This window comes from Pteronotus mesoamericanus, unplaced genomic scaffold, assembly GCF_021234165.1.
Source record: "Pteronotus mesoamericanus isolate MK-2021 breed Mesoamerican mustached bat unplaced genomic scaffold, CSHL_Meso_final contig_164, whole genome shotgun sequence".
In the NCBI taxonomy this organism is placed as follows: Eukaryota; Metazoa; Chordata; class Mammalia; order Chiroptera; family Mormoopidae; genus Pteronotus; species Pteronotus mesoamericanus.
In genome coordinates this window covers 24,099,136-24,114,355 of record NW_026555065.1, presented here as the reverse complement: position 1 = coordinate 24,114,355, position 15,220 = coordinate 24,099,136, and the positions used below count along the sequence as shown (strand labels likewise).

At 55.2% G+C, this 15,220-nt stretch overlaps 1 protein-coding gene across 1 annotated transcript; it reads left to right on the top strand.

Annotated features, from left to right (window-relative positions):
• The first annotated feature begins 1,401 nt into the window (after positions 1-1,401).
• Positions 1,402-13,733, top strand: DISP2 (dispatched RND transporter family member 2). Its single transcript, XM_054565586.1, has 8 exons — positions 1,402-1,544; positions 6,302-6,631; positions 6,910-6,939; positions 7,087-7,210; positions 7,493-7,608; positions 7,805-7,932; positions 8,311-8,408; positions 9,763-13,733. The coding sequence occupies exons 1-8, from the start codon at positions 1,432-1,434 to the stop codon at positions 13,021-13,023; spliced, it is 4,200 nt and encodes a 1,399-aa protein (XP_054421561.1). The 5' UTR covers positions 1,402-1,431; the 3' UTR covers positions 13,024-13,733.
• Positions 13,734-15,220: the final 1,487 nt, after the last annotated feature.

Genomic DNA, 15,220 nt, shown 5'->3' with positions numbered 1-15,220 from the left:
CACCCCTACATAAACTACTGTCCAGATGTATTTCTCACCATTCCCTAAACATACATTGAACTTTCCAGCTTTTTTAACTTTACACAATTCCCCACCCACCCACTCCACACCCAGGTCAGTAATGCCTTGCTTCCAAGCCAGCCGAAGCTCTACCATCAATATGAAGCCTTCCCCAAAGCCCATTAGGAAAAGAGAGGTCCTCTGAACACTGCCTCATTCTCTACAGCTTATGTCAACTATTACATGGGTATGACCACACCCTACCCAGTCAGCACCAGCTCACGGGCTAGCCTTTTATTTCTCCGACAGAACTGAGATACTCAGGGCAGGCCCACCACTTCTACACTCTAGATTCTCCCACCTCATTCTCTACTGATCTGTGTCTTTCACAGGGTGGTGTTTGCACACAGTTTAGAGATATCTATACTCCAAACGCTTTTGGGTTCTGACTCTCTCCCCAGCCCCATTCTTCAGCCAAGGTACCTCCCTGCACAGCCATCCAGTCTGCTTGTTGTGAAACCCTTTCTGCTCATGCAAATCCCAGACCCTCTGCACTTGCCAACTCCCAGGCTTCTTCCACTGTCCCTATCTATTCTAGAGCTACCACAGCCCTCTAGCCAGGCCTGTCCACAGCCCATCACTCCTCCCCTCCCTCACAATCATTCCCTTACGGGGGAGACAGCAAGTGCCCTGGAGTAAGTGGCTGCTAGGTACTTCCCAGGCTGAAGTGGGATGATTATAAGAAAAGGAACCAGGGATTCTCTGACTATCTCTCTTCCCCCTCCCCTCCCCACCATAGCCACACTTGAATAACGGAATTGAGGTTCCATGGAGTCTGATGGGAACAGACTCAGGTCCAGGTCCAGATCCAGATGAACGTGAAGGAAGACCCAGCTTGAGCAGTTGCCTGAACGGAGCCGAGAAGCATGCGGGACTAAAGTCATCCGACCTCTCGACCCCTCATTGTCCTGGGTTGTGAAATGCAGGCGTGGAGCTACTCCTTCTTTCCCACTGAAAAAGTCTGCATTTCAGGTTGTGAGGCTCCCTGATGCAATCTTGGGGGTCGCGCTTCCTGGTTCCTTACGGAAAGACCGTACCAGTCAGGAAAAGCCAATGTACTGACTGCAGCCAGAAGGCCAGACTCCCAAAAGAAGCTCTGAGACTTGGCGTGATTAGAGGAGCCCACACCACCAGCCCACCAGCCCACCAGCCCACCAGCCCACCAGCCCAGGGGTCTTAAAGACAGCAAGTCTACAGCTCCAGGCAGCCGAGCGGCGGGAAGCCTCTGTGCCCGCCTCCGGCGCCACGCCCATTGGCTGGGATTCTCTTCGGCTCCGCCCAGCGAACACGCCCGGTGCTTACGCATGCGCAGAAGCCCCCCACCGCCACCAATTCAGCACCAGCGCCCGGACAGCGGCGCCGCCCACGGGCATGGACGGAGGTAGCTGCAGCAGCGGTAGCGGTCCGGCTCCCGGCCCAGGTCCGGAAGGGGAGCAGCGGCCCGAAGGGGAGCCCTTGGCCCCAGATGGCAGCTCCCCGGACAGGTAGGGCGAAACCTCCCCAGACCCAGCTCACAGACCTTCCCAGCACCCCCGCCCCAGGTATTCGCAGTAGCCGCCATACATCGCCCCATTCATTCTCTAGCCCCTCTCAGAGCCTCTTCCGGCGCCTCCACCCTCCAGGCCCCCTGGCCACGCCCTCGTTCTGCCAAGTCAATTTTCTTTCTCCCGGCTACCCCCTACCATCAGCCCCACCTTCGCCCTCACCGCCCTGGGTTCTTGCCCCACCCACTGTTCCAACCTTACCCTCTAAGGCCCGGGGTTCCCTCCCTCTGGCCTTCCGAGCCCCTCCCTCTAAACCCTGCCCCTCGCATCTCTTCTGTAAGTCCCTAGCCTGCGGCAACCTCAGACTGGGCTCCTGTGTGTCAGTGGGCTGGAGGGTGCGTGTGTATCGCAGATGGAAGGTTTGCCAAGGTGTGTGTCATGGGGAGGGCAGATACTCGGTGGCCACGCCAGGGACTGTCTTTGTCCATCACCATCATCTCCACTCTGCTCTGCATGGCCAACTGCACACGTGTGGGCCACAGTCCCTGCATGTGGCGTCTACCTGCACTCACAGAAAGCACTAAGGTGGGCAGGCTCGAAGGCTCAGGCTACAGTCAGAACCAACCCTAAAGGAGCCCCAGGCTGGCAGGACAGGAAGAACACCTTTCGGCTGAAAGCCCAGATCTTGGTGCCTATCCTCTCTCTTCCTCCACCATATGTGTGAGGGACTGCCCAGCCAGGTAGCAATATGGCGCAATTTCTGTGCCCTGCTTGGTCTGCCACCTCCAGAATCCTTCCCCTGACATGACACTGCCTTTCTATTCTGCCTGGACTAAAATAAGAGGCATTCTTTGGAGGCAAAAAGCAGAGATAGACACATGGTCTCCAGACTGCTTCAGTTAAAATGTGCATTCTGTACTTAGAGCAAGAGGAGCCCCACAAGTGAAATATTTTCTTCCCTGTATTGTTAACAACACATCAGCCTGGACAGATTTAGTCACGCTTTCTTATGGAAGTCACAGGGATCTCTTCAAAGAGATGGGACACAGGATGGATGTGTTCCCTGGACCAGGGTCTGCGTGGGACCATGGCTTGACAAAAGAGCCAGAGGTAGACAGGACAGAGCAGGGATCTGGGGCCAGAAGCCTCCCTAGAAGGTGCTGGAAAGTCATTTCTTCCTTGGATATTTTGCCAAGGATGAACCCTGTCTGGTCTGCTTGCTTCCCCTGCACATGAGGGCCATTCTTGGGCACAAGAACTACTTTCTCTCCTCTAAAAACTCCTGGGCCCTCTGGCCCCTCTCTATACTTCTCCAGAGACCCTGGATACTAATCAGGCAAAGGGACTCACTTAAATTCAAAAACACATATATGCTCCTGCTGAGCTACGTAGAACTCTGAGGATAGATACACAGTGAATATGATGATGTGCACACACACAGTCCTTTACTAACACACTGACTACAGAGCAAATTGAGATAGTTCATTCTTTGTTTTTAAAATTATCGTTTTATTTTCCTAGTGGTGTGAGCTACTTCCCTATCTATCCTGGCCACTCTGCAGGATCACATGGATGTCCATATGGCTACGTGTCTGTGGGCTTGGGGGCAAGGTTGATGACATATACATTGTCCCTTATGAGGGTCCCAAGTGGGGTCTCTGTCTGGGGCCCCGTCAGCTAGGCACTGACTGCTGTGACTTTGGCCCCTTAAGGAGGTCTGCGTCACTACTGTCCATTCCCCTGCCTGCCCTCCTCAATCACTTCCTTGGCTTACAGGCCAGCGGGTCCAGACAGGCAGCCGAGGAAGCTGCTCATCCCAGTCAGAGCCATGGAGCTGAGAGGGTGAGAAGGAAAGCCCCCTGGGGAGGCAAGGCCTGGAGTGCTTAACTCACGTTATTACTAGGTCTCCTGAGAATGGAGGGCAGCAAGGGCTGGCAAGAGAAAGCTTTTATTCTAAGAAGAGTTTGGCTGTTCTCCTTGAAAGAGTTGAGGCAAAAGCCCGGTCCTGCAGCAGTCATAATCTGGAGGATTTCAGATTCTACCATATTGATAATGACGGGCACAGTCAAAAAGAGTGAGAGTTGGGAACAACTAATCCTTGGTCCCTGGAGAGGAAAGAAGGGGTTAAAAGGAAGAAGACGGGGCCAGGAAGACCTCAGTAGAAGCAAACCAATGGTAGAGGCCGGAATCCCCCTTGAACAGAAGCCACCTAAGGAAGGAATTGGGCTTAAGGTTTGGAAACTGGTAAAGGGAACATGCTTATGTTCTCCTCTAGCACCTTCTTAATGAAAAAGAAGCTGACACTACAAGCAGGAGCCTGGCTCCTAGGACAAGTCCAGTGTTCAGTGAGTGTTTTAAGCAATGGAAAGTTAGAATAGATGCCCTGGTTGCCCCACTCTCCTGACCTCTGGAAGGCAGGCCCCACCCTAAAGAGGGAAACCAAGACTCATGGGTCATCTTCATGCCTTCAGGATTCAACTTAGACCGAGCAGTGCCCAGCATGTGGTAGGTGCTCAAAAAAACACCTGCAGAATAAAAATCTTAAAGAGGTAGATGCCCGCACTTATACACAGAAACGCAGGCCATATATCCAGCTTCTTTTTGGTCCATGGTGATGGGCCCAAAAGATCTTTTAACTGCAAGGGTACTGGTTGCTATGTTATTAACTTTATGGTGTTATCTGAGGTCTTGATTTAAAACAATTTTGTTCAAATTCCTATTTTTCTAAATGTTAAGTTAGTAAAAAACAAATATCAGTGGTTTAAATCATGAGATCAAATTCTGATGCAGCTTTGGGATAACAAAAAGGAAAGCATTTATAATTATATATGTAGTGAGATTCTCAAGGTATGAGGAGTCCTCAAATAGAGATTTACTATCTGAGGTGCTTAAAGAGGCCAAATTGTAGATATAAATATGCTTCTTAAAAAGAAAAAAAATATGCTTCTTAGACTACATGTTCCCTGCAGCCCAAGTGTGAGAAGGGGCAGGAAAGCAAATGTGTCTTCCACATGCCAGGCTCCATGCCAGGCACCTCACATATGTTATATCAGTTAATACCAAACCTGGGAGGAGTCACTATCACATCCTCACACAGCCGACTTGGATGCCAATGCCCCAAGAATTGTGTGCCTTTCCCAAGGTCCCAGAGCTAAAGGATGATGGAGCCAGGAGCACACCTCCACCGCTTCCCCCATTTTATTCTGAGCAAAAGGGCCATCCTCCCCCAACTGCTATGCCAGCCAGCCTTCTTGGAGGAAGAGGATGAGCTTGCCTATTCTTTCCAGTTCTTTTACTTGGCCTCTAGGCACAGCCCAGCCTCTGTGGGCTATGGTCACTTGCATCAGGACTCTGACCCACAGCCCCTTCAGCAGTGTAGCTGGCAGGACTCGAAGCCAGGGTTGTTGGTTCAGTATACACCTGGCCGCTCCAGGGAGCTCTGCAGGCTCTCATGAGCCAGGTGAGCCAGGGAGATGGAGGGAAAGAGACAGGGCTATGCCAAGGTTGCCCATCCCAGAACCCCTAGGGAGCTCCCCACTCTGTTCTGTGGCCACGTTCTCTTATCCTGGGTCTGGCAATCCCATCACTGGGGTGGGATCCATCTACCCCCACACCGAAGGAGTGGGGCTGGGTCCCTACACTGAGCCCTGCCTTCATTAGGAATTTTGGAAGAGGAATCTATTTCTGACTCCTCCCTAGCAAGTTCCTTCGGGGTCCAAACTCCATTTCCCATCTATGCATTCCCTTGCAAAACAAACGTTCTTTCCCATGGCTCAACGTTGGTGGAAGAGCAGCAGCGGCCTCTGCCAAACTCTCCCTGACTGCCCCCAGCCCTGTGACGGTCGGGCCCTCCTCTGGGCTCCTTCAGCCCCCTATGACTTCTTCTCTCACAGCACCCAGCATGGTAGATTGTCCATATCTCCCACCTACTGTGAGTACCTAGAGGACAAGGACTGGGCCTTCTTTATCCTAGCACCACTATTAGCAGCCTTTCTGGCTCTCAGTATTCATTCAACAAACATTCTCTGGGAACCTCTTGTGTGCAAGGCACTGAGGATGGAGAGATGTACCAACGCACCGGGCCGCTGCTCTCCCAGAGCTCACATTCCATATGAGAGACAGGCAATAAACACGACAACTATAATATAACGTCCAGTTGTGGCAAATGCTCTGAAGAAATATAAAGCAGGTAGGGGGATGGAGAACTGGTAGGTGATTCTTTTGAGAGGGTAGTCATGGAAGGCTTCTCTGCAAAGGTAGTTGTTGAACTGATAATGGAATAAAGAGAGTGTGAACCATGCAATTATCTGGGAAAGGAGCAATGCTCTGTAGGGACAACAGTGCAGCAGGTGCTCAATAAATGTCTAAAAAGAGAATGAACTATGACAGTAGCAGAAGGAGCCCAGGACTAGAACTGGGTTCAGGACCCAGCTCTTCACATCTCACTGAACCTCAGTTTTCAAATCTATAAAGGAAAGCACTTCTTCAGTAGGTTTTTGTAAAGAGTAAATTAGATCATACATGTAAAATCACATTTGTTGCTTAGCACAGTGTCTGGCGTATAGCAGGCTGCCAATAATTTTTTTTTTTTTTTTTTTTTTTTTAGTGTATGAGTGAATAAGACAATGGACCCTAAGAGGTAGGCAGGGGATGTAGACACACAGCCCCCATCCTCTTTGCCTCTCCCCCAGGACTAGCAATAGAAAAATCCTACCAATGTGCCCCACCCCAATCTTCCCCATCTCTTCTCCCCCCAGGTCCCAGAGCAAGGATGTGGCCCCTGAGGCAAGCCCAGAAAGAAGCTGTTCCCTCCACAGCTGCCCCCTAGAGGACCTTTCCAGTTCTTCGGGACCTCCACCAGCAACTTCTACCCTCCAGCCTGTGGGCCCATCCAGTCCCTTGGCCCCTGCCCACTTCACTTATGCCCGGGCACCACAGGAATCCCGGGGGGGCAGTTCCCTGCCAGGGCTTGGGGACCGGGCAGCTCTGTGCTCCCATGGCTCCAGCCTCAGCCCTTCCCCAGCCCCGTCACAGCACGATGGAGCCTGGAAGCCACCATCTGTGCAACGCCATGTGGTCAGCGTCAGGTAAGAGGGGGTTCGGCAGCCTGCCAGCTGCCACTGGAAGGTAAGCAGGGCTAAAAAGTGGGGCCAATCCCCTGGGCTCTGGACTCCATCATTAGGAGGCAGTCCAGGATGTCCTCTGCCTCTGATGAAGGAGGCAGCTTGGATAGAGAGCTTGGAAGAATTGTAGGTGTGGTGTGGGAAAGCCTAAAAGGGTTAATGCCTCTACCTCCCTACCCCCACGTCCCACCCTATAAGAGGACTTTGGCAAGCAAGTAAGTGTCTTTCCTTCTATTCCACAGGCAGAAACAGGCCTTCCGGATGCCAAAGAGGTAGGCCTAGGCCTTTTCTTGACCCCTAGGGTGGCCAGGCTGTGCCCAGTATAGCCCCACCACCCCTTCTGGGTGGCTCCTAAGCTCACCCAGCCCCTGCCACCACAGGCAACACTAATTCATGCGGGCTGTCTTCCTCTTTCCCAGCTATTCCCAGCTGATTGCTGAGTGGCCAGTGGCAGTGCTGCTGCTGTGTCTAGCTGTCATCCTCCTCTGCACCCTGGTTGGACTCCTGGGGAGCCACCTGCCCGACTTCTCCACGCCCTTGCTGGTGAGGACCCAAGGGGAGGGAGGAGGCCTCCACATCTGGCCACCCCAGCTCAGTCAGGGGCAACAAGGTGGAGGGGCCCAGCTGGGGATGGGGTGGCAGTGGTGGGCTCTCAGCCCACAGAGAGTGTAGGGAAGATGGTATAGAGGTGATACTCTTGTTCAGCAATCCAGGCAGGCAGGCTGGCCTTCCCTGCTCCGGGGAGCCAAAGGGGTAGAGCCGAGAAGGGCCAGACGGAAAACCTCGCCTCCTGCTTGCCTGATCTTCTCGGCCTTCCCCCTACAGGGCTTTGAGCCTCGGGACACAGATATTGGGCGCAAGCTAGTGGTCTGGAGAGCACTGCAGACCCTCACGGGCCCCAGGAAGCTGCTTTCCCTTTCCCCAGACCTTGAGCTGAACAGGTAATGGGTTCCCATCTTTCCACACCATTGGGGGAAATGGAAGAAAAAAATGAGGTGTCTAGGGAGAGGCCATCAAGTGACCTCCCCAAAGGCAAGTCAGAGGGGCTTGCTGGGGACCTCTGGGGGGTAATGCATAGCCTCCTCTGAGCACCCCACCCCTTGACGGTGCTTGGCATTGGTTTTCTCTGTACCTCAGCTCAAACCCACATACCACCCTGAGCCCTGAACCCTGGAGCAGTGCCCAGGAGGGCATGGTCCGGCCCCGGAGGATGGTGGAGCCCCTAGAGGACAGAGGGCAAGAAAGTTTCTTCTGTGGCCCCCCTGGTAAGCTTCAGCTTTACCCCCTGGTAAAGCCAGGAACTGGCTTTACTAGGGGTCCCCACCCCACCTCATAGAACAGAAGGGCCCAGGAGAACAAATTTGAGCAGACAGAAAGGAAAGGAGGCCAGCTGGCCACATTCAAGCCAAGGAAGTTGGGTTATATCTAGGAAGATGAGGCAGCTCCCAGGTGATCCTGCCAGGTAGGGTCAAGCTGGGTGTGGGTGGGCACAAGAGCTGGGATGCAGGCCCAGGACGAGGCAGCCAGGAACAGGTTTCAAGCTCCTGAGAATCTGAACCATATATGGCTCTGGGTAAGAATCTTTCCTTTGGTAGGCCCAGGATCTGGGGCCAAAGGGCTGAACTCTGGGGCGTGTGTTGCAGAAAAGAGCTACGCACAGCTGGTGTTCATGTCCACCTCAGCGGGCAGCCTGTGGAACCTACATGCCATCCATTCCATGTGTCGCATGGAACAGGACCGGGTGAGTTGGCTGGGGAGGTATCAGGGGCTGGGTGTGGTGCAGGGGAACAAGGACACCAAGGAAACACCACTGAGCCAGGACTGCCAGGGTGGACTGGGGAAGAGCGTTCCCTGCTTAGAAAATTATTCCAATGCAGCTGAAAGGCTCCAGGTTGGGGTAGGAAAAGAAGAGTCAGCTGTTTTCAGAAGAGCCAAAACACAAATGTTGGAAGACAGAACATACAGAGCTTGGGGATTTCCTGAAGGTCCTGAAAAGGAGCCTCAAGGTCTGTGAAGGTGGCCCCCGCCCAAGGCCCCCAGCCCCAATCAATCCAAGCAGTGCCAGTGCAATCGTTGCTGACTAGACAACCACACACCATAACATCCACGGAAGGGTTTGCTGTTAAAAACAGTGTGAACGCCACAAAGTGGCCCAAGCCACTCACTTCACAGAAGGGTGTCCAAAGTGCCAAAGACACTGGTTAAGAACAGGTGCTCTGAAGGCAGATGCCTGATTTCAAGGCCATCTCTAATACTCCCTAGCTGAATTCAGACTGCTGACTACCAGGTGCCCTCCCTCAAGCTGTGTGACCTCAGGCATGTTTCTTAACCTCTCAGTGCCTCAGTCTTTGTACATATAAAATGCGATAAGAATGGTACTTTCCTCATAGGGATGTTGTGACAATTAAGATGGAATTTGTTAAACTATAACATAATGACTGACAATAGTATTTGCTCAATAAATGTTACTATTGTCACCATGATCTCAGACCCAAGGCCATACATCCAGTTGGTAGCAGAACAGAGCCTCTGGTTCCCAGACAGGTGCTCTCTGTAACTGTACCAGCCATTGTGATGTCAACAGCAGGGGGAGAGAAAAGGAAGCAGGAGGTCTGAAAAAGAAACAGTGCTGTGCCTAAGAGGGTTAAACAGCCTAGCAGACAGAGGGAAGGGGCTAGGGTTTGGCAGTGACCCTGATCCTGGAATGTTTTAGCCTCCGCTTCTCTGTTTGCTTCCACTTTCCTAGACCTTTGACCCTGTTCCATCTGTGGCTGCCACTTCCACTCATACTCCCGGCTCAGGCAGTGCAGAGTTGGGGTGTGTGACCTGCAGGGGCCCGTAGGGCAGGACCTCTCAGGCTGGGGCCTCAGCAGTGTCTCTGCAGCTCCTCTTTGATGGGGTCAAAATGTAACTGCTGACACCTGGGCCAAGAGCCAAAGGCAGCCCTGAGTCAAGCCAGTTCTGCTGGGCTGTTGGGATACCTATCTGCCTCTGCCCTGCCGCCCGAAAGGAGGTGAGAGGGCCTTGGGCGGGTCTGGGGGAACCTGGGCCCCTGCACTGCCCCTGAGCTCTCTCCTGCTCTCCGTGCCCTATAGATCCGCTCCCATACTCACTTCGGGGCTCTGTGCCAGCGCACAGCTGCCAACGAGTGCTGCCCCAGCTGGTCCCTGGGCAACTACGTGGCCGTGCTCTCCAACCGCTCCTCCTGCCTGGACACCACTCAAGCAGACGCAGCGCACACACTGGCCCTGCTTCGGGCCTGTGCCCTCTACTACCACCGTGGTGCCCTGGTACCCTCTTGTCTGGGACCGGGGCAGGATAAGCCCCCACGCTGTTCCCAGGTACCCACCAAGTGCTCCCGGAGCAGTGCCATATACCAACTTCTGCACTTTCTGCTGGACAGGGACTTTCTGAGTCCCCAGACTGCTGACTACCAGGTGCCCTCCCTCAAGTACAGCCTGCTCTTCCTGCCCACCCCAAAGGGTGCCTCCATGATGGGCATCTACCTGGACCGCTTAGCCACCCCCTGGGAGCTCTCAGACAATTACACGTCCATCACCGGCATGGACCTGGGCCTCAAGCAGGAGCTGCTGAGGCACTACCTGGCCCAGGATACAGTGTACCCCTTGCTGGCCCTGGTTGCCATCTTCCTCAGCATTGCCCTCTACCTGCGCTCTCTCTTCCTCACGTTCATGGTGCTGCTAGGGGTGCTGGGCTCCCTGCTGGTGGCCTTCTTTCTTTACCGAGTGGCCTTTCGAATGGCCTACTTCCCCTTCGTCAATCTGGCGGCCCTCGTCCTGCTCAGCAGCGTCTGCATCAACCACACTCTTATCTTCTTCGATCTCTGGCGTCTCAGCAAGAGCCAGCTGCCCTCTGGAGGGCTGGCGCAGCGCGTGGGCCGCACCATGCACCACTTCGGCTACCTGCTGCTGGTCTCCGGACTCACCACCAGCGCGGCCTTCTACGCCAGCTACTTAAGCCGTCTCCCAGCCGTGCGCTGCTTCGCCCTTTACATGGGCACAGCTGTGCTGGCGCACCTGGCGCTCACGCTGGCCTGGCTGCCTTCCTCCGCGGTGCTTCATGAGCGCTACCTGGCGCGCGGCTGTGCGGCCCGGGCGCAGGGCCCGTGGGCCGGCAGCGCACCCCGGCGGCTAGCGCTGGCGCTGCACCGGAGGCTCCGCGGGCTTCGGAGGGCCGCGGCCGGCACCTCGCGCCTGCTCTTCCAGCGCCTCCTGCCCTGCGGCGTCATCAAGTTCCGCTACATCTGGATCTGCTGGTTCGCGGCGCTGGCGGCAGGGGGCGCCTACATCGCCGGTGTCAGCCCCCGCCTTCGGCTGCCTACCCTGCCACCGCCCCGCGGCCAGGTCTTCCGACCCAGCCATCCCTTCGAGCGCTTCGATGCAGAGTACCGCCAGCAGTTCCTGTTCGAGCTGCTACCTGAGGGCGAGGGAGGCCACATGCCCGTGGCTTTAGTGTGGGGTATCCTGCCTGTGGACACTGGGGACCCCCTGGACCCTCGCAGCAACAGCTCGCTGGTAAGTGACCCTGCCTTCTCAGCCAGCAGCCCTGAGGCCCAGCGCTGGCTGCTGACCCTCTGCCACAGAACTCGGAATCAGAGTTTCTTTGGTGCCCAGCCCGAGGGCTGGCCCACAGTGTGCTTCGTGGAGACCCTCCAGCACTGGATGGAGAGCCCTGGTTGTGCCCGCCTGGGGCCTGGCCTCTGCTGCGGCCACTCAGGCTTCCCCTGGGCACCCCAGCTTTTCCTGCACTGCCTCAAGATGATGGCTCTGGAGCAAGGCCCGGAGAGCTCCCGTGACCTGGGACCCCGCTTCAATGCCCAGGGCAGCCTGACTGCCCTGGTCCTACAGTTCCAGACCAACTTCCAGTATAGTCCAGATTACAACCAGGCACACCGCTTCTACACTGAGGTCAGCCACTGGCTGGCAGCAGAGCTGCGCAGGGCACCGCCCGGCCTCCGCCAAGGTTGGTTCACCAGCCGGCTGGAGCTGTACAGCCTTCAGCACAGCCTGAGCACCGAGCCTGCTGTGGTGCTGGGCCTGGCTCTGGCGCTGGCCTTTGCCACACTGCTGCTGGGTACCTGGAATGTCCCACTTAGCCTGTTCTCTGTGGCAGCTGTGGCAGGCACTGTACTGCTCACCGTGGGGCTCCTGGTTCTACTTGAGTGGCAGCTCAACACTGCTGAGGCACTCTTTCTCTCTGCCTCTGTGGGCCTCTCGGTAGACTTCACTGTCAACTACTGCATCTCCTATCACTTGTGCCCACACCCCGACCGCCTGAGCCGCGTGGCTTTCTCACTGCGTCAGACCAGCTGCGCCACGGCCATGGGGGCTGCAGCCCTGTTTGCGGCTGGTGTGCTCATGCTGCCTGCCACAGTGCTGCTCTATCGCAAGCTGGGCATTGTCCTCATGATGGTCAAGTGCGTCAGCTGTGGCTTTGCCAGCTTCTTCTTCCAATCTCTCTGCTGTTTTTTTGGACCGGAGAAGAACTGTGGTCAGATCCTCTGGCCCTGTGCCCACCTGCCGTGGGATGCTGGAACGGGGGAGACGCGGGGCGAGAAAGCAGGCCGCCCACGGCCAGGGCCATCAGGAGGGGCGCCCGGCTCTTGCTCAGAGCAGTATGAGCTACAGCCCCTGGCACGGCGCCGGAGCCCCAGCTTTGACACCAGCACAGCCACCAGCAAACTGTCCCACCGGCCCTCAGTGCTCTCCGAGGATCTACAGCTGCATGACGGCCCCTGCTGCTCCCGTCCCCCACCGGCCCCTGTCTCCCCAAGGGAGCTGTTCCTGGACCACAAGGCAGTCTTCAGCCAGTGCCCAGCCCTGCAGACCTCCTCCCCTTATAAGCAGGCTGGCCCCAGCCCCAAAAACCAGGCCGGGCAGGACTCCCCAGGACAGAAAGCTGAGCCTGCGCAAGCTTCACCAGACGCCCCAGACCACGCCCCGGAGCCTGAAGCCGCAGAGCCACCTGATTGCCTCTGCTCCTCAGCCAGCACCCTGGAGGGGCTCAGCGTCTCCGACGAGACCTGCCTAAGCACCTCTGAGCCCAGTGCCCGTGTGCCAGATTCCATGGGTGCCTCCCCAGAGGACCTGGATGAAACTGAGCAATCAGTACCTGAGCGGGGCCAGCTGAACGGGAAGCGGGACACCCTGTGGCTGGCGCTGAAGGAGACTGTGTACGACCCATCACTGCCTGCCTCCCACCAGAGCAGCTCGTCCTGGAAGGGCCGTGGGGGGCCCGGGGATGGCAGCCCTGTTGTGCTGCCCAACAGCCAGCCAGATCTGCCAGATGTTTGGCTGCGCAGACCCAGCACCCATACTTCAGGCTACAGTAGCTGAGGGAGGCCCAGGGAGGCCAGACCAGGGTACAGAGCCTGTCAGGGATGACAAGGCAGGGACAGCCATCCAGCTGGAGCCTGATGGTACTTCCCCATGTCAGCATGGAGAGGTCTCACCCTCCAGCTGTGGACTTTAAACCCTGCCAGGTGTCTGGAGAATTCAGTGGGCAAAGTCTTTGGAGGGAAATGCCAAGCTCTCCTTGTGACCTGCTGAAGGCTTCTGTGCCCCCACAGTGCCAACCAGGACCCACCCTGAGCAAAAGAGTCCTGGGGAATCGCAGCAGCCTCCGGGGCCTCACACTTTCCAGGAGCTCTTTATCAGAATCTCTTTGGGGAGATTCTTTGTGCCAGAATTGGGCTGGGGACTCTGTCCTGAACTGCCCTTCCCCCTTCATGTACCCCAATCTGACCAGAAGTTCACAAGGCCAGGCAGAGATGGGAGGAGCAGAAGGAGGAGGGCTGGTCAGCCTCGGGCCATCCCTATGATGTGGCAGGCTGGTCCCTCCTAGGAAGCTGCTGTGGCAGGGAAGAGTGGTCTCCCCTGTTAACAATCAGAGTCCTTTCCATCCCTGCCTCTTTTAATTTACAGAACACTTCTGTTCCTGTTGTCTCCTTGGGCTGTCATTTCACTATGGGGTAGCCTGCAGTCGGCCACGTTCTTTTGCCTCCAATTCATAGGTAAAGATGTTTAAAATAAGTAAAGTGAAGTGATTTGCCCAAAGTCACATAGCTCATTAATGACAGAGCAGGTTTCCACACTCACTCCACCACTGCAGTTCCCACTCTCCTCCTCGTCACCTACCCCAAGGACATTGGTCTGTGGCTCTCCTGATCTTTCACCCCCAGCACCCTCCTGTGACCTGCCTTCTCAGGTGTCTCTGAGTAAGCTCTCCTCCAGCCTCCTTTTAGGCCTCCATCTCCGGAGAGAGCTGTGCTCTGAGCGAGCCTGGAGTTCTTCCGCATCAGCCGGCTGAGACGCCTACTGGCCATGGGGTACCCTGGCTACCCCGACTTCCAGGTTCAGAGTCAGTGGCGTCCTCTTCCATGGCCACAGTATATGGAGAGTCCCTGCCAGGAGAGACACTGGGGACAGTGGAGGTGGAGCAGAGTTCAACTAAGGCAAGAACTCAGGGCTGCCCTTTCTGGGACTACGTGGACCTGAAGCTATTCTCCAGGGAGGGTCCCCAGCTTCCTAAGGATGGGTCGATCAGCAGACCAAAGGTTGATTCCTCCCTGCTAAATCAATGAGTCTCTCTGAAAGGTTTGATCCCATGTAAGAGCTCATGACACTGGGAGCATCAGCAAGCCTACGGAATACCTGCTCTGCATTTGGCACTACCAGGAGGCAGAGATATGGAAGGAGAATCAACATCTTCCCTCGAGGAGCCCACCCTCTAACTGGGGAAATGGTTCGCATGTCCATGCAGACATCAGTGGGTCTCTGAGGGACATATGCCTGTCACTATCAGTATTGCTGAAGCTCAAGTACCTGAGACTGGGTAAGCAGGAAGGCTTTCTGGAAGAAGAACGACTTGAGCTGGGCTTCAGAAGTCTAAGTATCTGATTGGAAGGAACTTTAATGATCATCCATTCCAGGAGTTTTCAAATTTGGTAACCTCAGGACCCTTTCTTCAAAGATTCCTTGTATGGGAACACAGTATATAAGACAGATAAAAAGCAGCTACTCTGGTGGGTGCTGGGTGGGAGGATATAGAGCCTCTCTTTCTGCTGTGCCTCCCTGGAAGCCCTGGGGAACCCTCAAGCTCCTGAAGGCTCCACAGAATTTGGTGTGAAAACCCCTAATTCAGGCCATTTTACAGATGAGAATCACAGAGGGGAAGAGAGTTTTCTAGGAACAGTCTGTGGCTGAGCTGGAGACAAGTCAAGGAGTGTTTGGTTTTGTTTGGCTTTTTTCTGTATTATTGAGACTCACCATCCACCACAAGTAACCCATGAAAGGTGGGACAGAAACCCCAACGAGACATGGACGTTGTGGAAGACATAGAAGACCGTGGACAGGAATGACAGAATACTTTGCAAGATAAATAAATGAAATGTATTTGACTCCTAGGAAGGGAGGGTGATGACGGGGATGTAACTTGGACCTGCTCCCTGAGGGATCTGCTTGGACGTCTCTCCATGTCCAAGTAGAATTCGGCCTCTCTGGTCTAGGGCTGCTCGTGGGGTCCTGCCTTCTC

Excerpts from the sequence above, each read along its gene's own strand:
- DISP2 (XM_054565586.1), top strand. The coding sequence starts at position 1,432 with ATGGACGGAGGTAGCTGCAGCAGCGGTAGCGGTCCGGCTCCCGGCCCA. Across the intron at positions 7,609-7,804 it reads CCAGACCTTGAGCTGAACAG|CTCAAACCCACATACCACCC; the intron begins GTAATGGGTTCC and ends TCTGTACCTCAG. Across the intron at positions 7,933-8,310 it reads TTTCTTCTGTGGCCCCCCTG|AAAAGAGCTACGCACAGCTG; the intron begins GTAAGCTTCAGC and ends CGTGTGTTGCAG.